Below are 6,805 nucleotides of genomic sequence, written 5' to 3'. Positions count from 1 at the left end.
CGACTCCTTTGTATAATACGACATGACACCGTATGCAATTAAACGTGTTAAATTTGGCATAAATGGGTTCGTGTCGACCCATTTTATGACACGTTTAAAATCATACCTTAGACTGGTTGACCCGCTTAATCTGCTGAAACACGAATCAACAAACTTAGGTTAACGGGTCATTTGTTTCAACAGGACATAATTAGACATGTTAAACACTCATATTTAAAGACTTCTTTACTATTAAAAGTTTATAAGGATAACACCCATGTCAAAAAGAAACATATAAAATAAAAGCATATGAAGGGAAAGAAAAGTCATTAAACAAAATGAAAAACTAATTCAATGGTACACTCTAGATTAACGTAAAGTGAAAGTTCTTGTATTGTCTAAAAATGTGTTAAAAGTGTTTAACACAAATTATCCCGCATAAACGTGTTTTGCATGTGTGATGTGTACATAAGTTAATGTATACCTTTAAATAGCTTAACATATTGTCGTGCCCCGATCCTCCGGGTGCGCGCCCATCTCTCGGTGGTCAATTAAATAGCGAGGTCCTATGACACGTTGCCGACCTATTCATTTTAATACACATGCGGAAGCAAATAATAATCCCTAGACAACAAAGAGATAGGATAGAAAAGTAATACCATAATTTTATTTTTTTTGAAAACCAAACCACACATTTATACATATCAAACAAAGTCACATACAATACTAGTCGATATATACAAGGTCTGCAAAAGGAGGGGTTTTAGAGTGCTACAAATCCTCTATTCATTTGAGTCTTCAACTTAATACTTCGGGGTCCCTAGATCCGAAAAATCTGGGTCTACCACTGAACCATCAGGAGGATTTGCCATGCCATTTCCAAAAGTAACCTCCAGCACCGATATAGGAACCTCAGACTCCGGTATGAGACCCTCATTTTATCCATACCGCTCACGACGATACCATGATCTGGTATTGATGGGGTACCTTATGGGGTAGACCCACTTCAACCCAGACCACGGACCTCACGAGTTCATAGACCCATCCCCTCAGGTTCCCAAGAAGCGGAATATAACACCTTTGCTCAGTAATCCATCCCACAACGGGGTGAGACAATATCTCAACAAGTTCACCCTCTAAGTCCCGACTAGGAAGAAAATACAACTTAAGGGCTATCTAAGCACAAGCACAAGTCAAAGGACTTAGTTTTGCCTCAGATCTTTCCTGCAAGTTAGTACAATTCAAATAATCATCTAATCATTTCAATTCAAATCAACATCGATCAGTCGACTTACTTGACTCCATAGCATCAATACCATCTTTTAGTCATTCCATTCAATACTATCTATAAAGTCCGATCACATCAAGGACTACTCACTCTAAGCCAAAGATAGATAGTATAGCTCACTCTAAGCTAATAAAGTATACTGCTCACTCTAAGCTGATATATCAAAGCCCTAGCGTTGATATAGTATAAGCTGATATAGTATACTAATAATGCTCACCAAAAGCTGCTATGGTACTGCTCATTTTAAGCTGACATATCAAAGCCCTCAAGCTAATATAGTATACCGGTATTTTGCTCACTCATTTCAAAGCATTCATGACATATCAATGTTCCCTAAGCTAGTAAGCTAATATAATATACCACCAACTCAGAATTTCACCATTTTTATCTTCTCACGCTAAGGTGTCGGCCTTAGCTAAAATACAATATTTTCCTTTTTGAAAACATTTCAATCAAACACATTCATGCTAATATAGTATTTTCTATAAACCGAAATTATTAAATTTTGAGATAAATGTTCAATTCATACTCAAATTGCACAAAATAGCATTCAATCAATTAAACAAATCACACCATTGAAGCCCGTAGTCTAATTCCCAGAAAATAAAAATTAATTAAATGATTACCAAAATTAATTATTCAATAAATGCCAGGCCGGAAAAGCCTAATTAATCAAAGGGTGAGACGAATTTCACCATTTTTATCATTTAATTGAGTTAGATGCAAATTATGAGACAAAATTGTGTGGCAGATACACGTGTCATAACAGTTTGGCCTTATAATTAGGACCTCTGTGATTAATTGAGTTAGCTAAAATACAATATTTTCCCTTTTGAAAATCCCACTAATTTTAATGACACTATAAACACATTTTTCGGGTCCTTAGATGGTGGTTGTGGAGGACCAGAAGCCCGGAGTTTGCGGAGGTGGAGTCCGAAGGATCGGCATATGTGTCCGACTAGTTTGTCGTAGGACAGCTTCTTTTTTAGAGCCGGTCTTTTGTAAACTTTTGACGAGACTTGTTTTGTACCTAAACCCAGTTGTTTATAAGAGTGTGGCTTTTGTGAAATGTTGCCTTGCTTTTCTATCGCATGTTGTTTGCTGTTAGGAGTTTATTGTTTCACTTCCGCATGTGCTTAACTAATTGGGTCAGCGATGCATCCTGGGAACATCGTGATTGTATCGACTACAGAGGGATGTGCGTACACTCGAGGATCGAGGTGTAACAAGTAATGGCAAAAACAATAGGGCTGAGCATCACTCCACGATTGGCCCTAGATGAACCCAACCTAGTTGATCCTTATCTAATTCTTAGGGGGACTTAGCATGGTCCCTGGTCTTGTACTGTGCGAGGTTAATCCTTGATCCTAAGGCTTTAGGATTGGTCTACCCCGACCACCTTGGTCTCCCGTATATATATACATATATATATATATATATATATAGATATACATATATGTATACATATACATATGTGTGACATATATATTTTTATATTTTTATATAATTTTTATATAATCTATATAATTTAAAGTGTCCAGTGCCTCAACCTTTTTTGTCATATTTATAACCTAGTCCAACTTGGATTAATTTTGTGACATCCTAGATTTTCACTTCTGTTTTCCATTGAATAAATCGGGTATTTCATTGACGCGCTTATAGGATGTTCTCAGAGCTGATCACTATTGAAATAACTAGGCTATTCGGGAAGCCATTAAGGAATTTTAAGGTAATAGACTTGAGAATTCGGCCAAGAATCAACTTCTTGACCATGCTCATCTTAGAGACCATTACAGCACAGTTAAAAAAATTGATTTGAGATTAGAGATAAGTTTATTCGACTAAGATATGTGGCTAATCATGGGTGACACCACTAAATTGGAAAATTCTCCTCGGCCAGCCCTAAACCAATTCTTTTATTGTTTTGGTATCTTGTGTCCGTATTTGAATCATCGAGATTTTTACGACAATCGAGAGTCGCCAATGTGTCGAGTGGGTTCATTGTGACTCGAAGAAAATCAACCATGGGTCATTTGCACTAAAAACCTCCAAAAACTACTCGGTAGCCTAGGTCACGCTAAAAACACGCTCGAGTGAAATTAATCGCGAATTCATGTACGATTTCAGAAATTGAAAGATTTTGTCATGTTACAATAAATTCTAGGAACATCGACTCAATCTCAGAAGATTTTTTGCAATTTGAGATTTTTTGGGAAAAAGTTGGCATATGACATTTTTATTTAGAAAAAGCCTGGGAACCATTTTTTATCATGAAATTAGGATGCAAGATAGATCCATAGGTGAGGAAAAATATTAATTAGAGCATTAAGGTGTCAATTGAATTTGTAAAGGCCAAATGGGATTGAATTGAAGGGAAAACCAAGTCCAATTGAGAGAGAATTATTGCAAATTCGTAACTCCCCCATCCACCACCATTTTGGACCACTTCAAGGTTGTAAAGTGAAGTGTCTTGGTGGTTGAATTGCAGCCAAGGGATCCTAGCTTGGTGGACAAGATCAATGAGACAAATTTGTGGAAAATGAAGGTATGTGGCCCCCCAACCTCATCTTTTCCCTCTTCCTCTCCCTCAACCATGTGACAACCCCATCTCCATTGCCGCCGTTTGAAGACCAAAAACCCAACAAGAGAAGCTGACGTCCACGCTGCATGCTGTCACCCTCCTCCGGAGCGCCGTCCGCTCGCACGAGCCCCCACTCGTGCGTCACCTCCTCACCGCTCGACTCTGCCTCTCCCTCACCATTCCAGCAACCTTACCTCATCCTATCCGATGCCTAGTAAATACCGGAGTTGCTGTGGAAGCCCGCTGGAGGTCTGTCGAGTTTTCGTTTGAATCAAAACCACCCCCGCTACCCTTCCACAAGTCTTGCCTACCCATTTCAGCTTTACTTCTTCTGTTTTGCAGCTAAGAACATAAGGTTTATTTGTGGGTTTCCAGCAAGGTGTCGAGCCCGTTTTGAGGTGCTTCCGGGCCTTGAAACCTAGGCCCGCTTTTAGAAGAATCGTCCCTCGCGACGTTCCCGTCGGTTTGATCCAACCCACTCGTTAATCAAGTAAGTTTTGCTCACTAAACCCTTGCTTATTATGCTAATTATGCTTAGAGGTTGATTAGATTTAATTAAGTGCAATTAGGTGGATAGATTAGATTAGAATAATTAAATTAGAGACTTATTAATGCATGTTAGGCAAATTGTTAGTGTAGTTGGCAAGGAAATAGGTCCTAGTATTTATTGAATAAGTCTCGGTAATTTTCCGAGTTCATCTCGGCTTCCAATTAGGTATTACGGGCTTAAATTGGATTTATTGCATTTATTTAATATTTTTGTAATTAATTAATTAATTATTTTCCGGAAATTAGGTTGGGATAGCCGATGATCAAAATTTTATATTGATTATTGTGGGGCAGTTTATTTATTTATTTGGGCGTTGATTTGTGCTGAATTGAATTAATTATGATTTTATGATTTTATTCATAAATTATTCAATTTCAGAAATTGATTGGAAAATAACCAAGCATGGGTCTATAGCACTGATAATATTTTGATGGGCTATATAAAGTGGTGGGAAAAAAAGTTGTATTACGTGGCTCGGAAACCAAGAGTGTCTTGGAGAATGCATGTGACTTGTGGATTATATATCACCTTTGAAAGGCATGTGACTCGATGATTAGTACGTCACCTTAGAGAATGCACGTGGCTCGGTGATTTGGTATATCACCTTAGAAAATGCACGTGACTCGGTGATTAAGCACGTCGCCTTAAAGAATGCACGGGGCTTGATGATTAGACATGTCACCTTAGAGAATGCATGGGGCTCGGTGACTAGATATATATTATCTTAGAGATTGCATAGTATGGGTTAAAATAATCGGGTAATGGTCAGAGTAATATGTAATCGACTAGGTTGATTAATCGATGATTCGATCTGATTTGATTGGGTGCTATGTCCGTTAGTATTTATGAAAGAACTAACTTGCAAGAATGGAACTGAGGCTAAGGTAAGTCCTCTAACTTGTGTTATGCTTAGGCAACCCTAAGTTGTATTGGCTTCTTAATTGAGTCTTAGGGAGTAGAACTTGCTGAGATATAATCTCATTCCGATTGTGGGACAGTATTTCGAGTCCCTAAATGGCAGCACATCCACCTCATTATCCTCCCATGTATTTTGATATACCTGAGGAGATCACCGAAATAAGGTACCACTTTCCGATACACCCTCACCCGGAAGGTCTAGAGTATGTTCTGATAAAATCAACCGTCTAGGTTGATGTGGGTAGAGACGCCTTGAGGCCCCACGAGTATAGGTCATGGTATCGTCACTACCATGATGGGCAAAGAGAGGGTCCCGTATCGAAGGGTGATATGCCTCTGTTCATTTTAGAGGCAGCATTTGGAGAAGAAACCACGGATACCAAGGACGGAGCGGTGATCGATGCTAAAGATCCTAAGCTCGAGAGTGACCTCGACCTCTCCCAAGCCATCAGCAGTAAACTCCAGCTGGAGCATGGAAGAAGGAGAAATCGAATAAGAAGAGGTGTACCCAAAAGTGAACTCGAAGGAGGAACCCGAGGAGGAGGAACCTGAGGAGGAAGAACCCAAAGAAGAGGACCCTGATGAGGAATCGGAGGAGGGGTCCGAGGAGGATCCCGAGGATGATCCGGAGTATGACCCGGATGAGGACTGAGACCTCACCCCGTTTTGCAAACCCTGAGTGTGAACTGTTATGAGATAGATCAGACTCTTGTTAATAGTATTGTAATATATACTATGAGGTTTGCCTTGTATAAAAGTGTGGTTGTGGTTTTTCAGTTGTGAAAAATATGGCCCTACTTTTCTATCGCATTGTTTTATTGTTTGAGGATTATTTTATCTTCTTCCGTGATGCGTATTAAAATGAAAGGGTTGGCGATGCGTCATGGAACATCACTATCAATCAAGTAAGATGAGGGATGGGAGCGTGCCTGAGGATCGAGGCGTGACAAACTTTGTGTGTGTGTGTGTGTGTAATTCATAATTTATATTACGTATTTTGAACATTTTATTGTCTAATTTTATTTCTCATGTTCATCTTCAATGGTTTGTCACTTTTGGTAAGTGGAGATTTATGTTATTGCATTTTCTTGTATTTCCATTTGATATACACTAGTGTTCATAGTTTGCTTGCTCAATATCGCATTATCAATGGATGTGTAATCTTAAAAAGTTTGTCTTTTCAAGGAATACAAAAAATGAAAAAAAATGAAAAAAGAATTGGTCGGTCTCGGGTTAACCTTGGAACTAGACCCATACCATAAAGTTAGTCTAATCCCCAATCTCAAGCTCAATAAGGTTGATCCCCGATCCCAAAAATTAGGGACCAACACTATGCAAGTTGGTTCTTGAGTTAGATGCTAAACCAACAAAGTTTAACAAAAGCTCGATTGCAATATTCATATTGAGAAATCTAATTGCTCAATGTTGGATTACGATCTTCATCTTCAAGGTTTTTAGTTTTACAATATTAGCTGATAATCCAAGTGGC

General features: G+C 38.7%; 1 protein-coding gene across 1 annotated transcript; it reads left to right on the top strand.

Moving 5' to 3' along the window:
- Positions 1–5,412: 5,412 nt before the first annotated feature.
- On the top strand, positions 5,413–5,968 carry LOC120294427 (protein SHORT ROOT IN SALT MEDIUM 1-like). Its single transcript, XM_039314504.1, has 3 exons — positions 5,413–5,480; positions 5,562–5,770; positions 5,817–5,968. The coding sequence occupies exons 1-3, from the start codon at positions 5,413–5,415 to the stop codon at positions 5,966–5,968; spliced, it is 429 nt and encodes a 142-aa protein (XP_039170438.1).
- The last annotated feature ends 837 nt before the right edge of the window (positions 5,969–6,805 follow it).

Source organism: Eucalyptus grandis, chromosome 6 (assembly GCF_016545825.1).
Source record: "Eucalyptus grandis isolate ANBG69807.140 chromosome 6, ASM1654582v1, whole genome shotgun sequence".
Lineage (NCBI taxonomy): Eukaryota > Viridiplantae > Streptophyta > Magnoliopsida > Myrtales > Myrtaceae > Eucalyptus > Eucalyptus grandis.
Note: the sequence above shows the minus strand (reverse complement) of the source record. Positions and strands in the feature narration are given on the sequence as shown.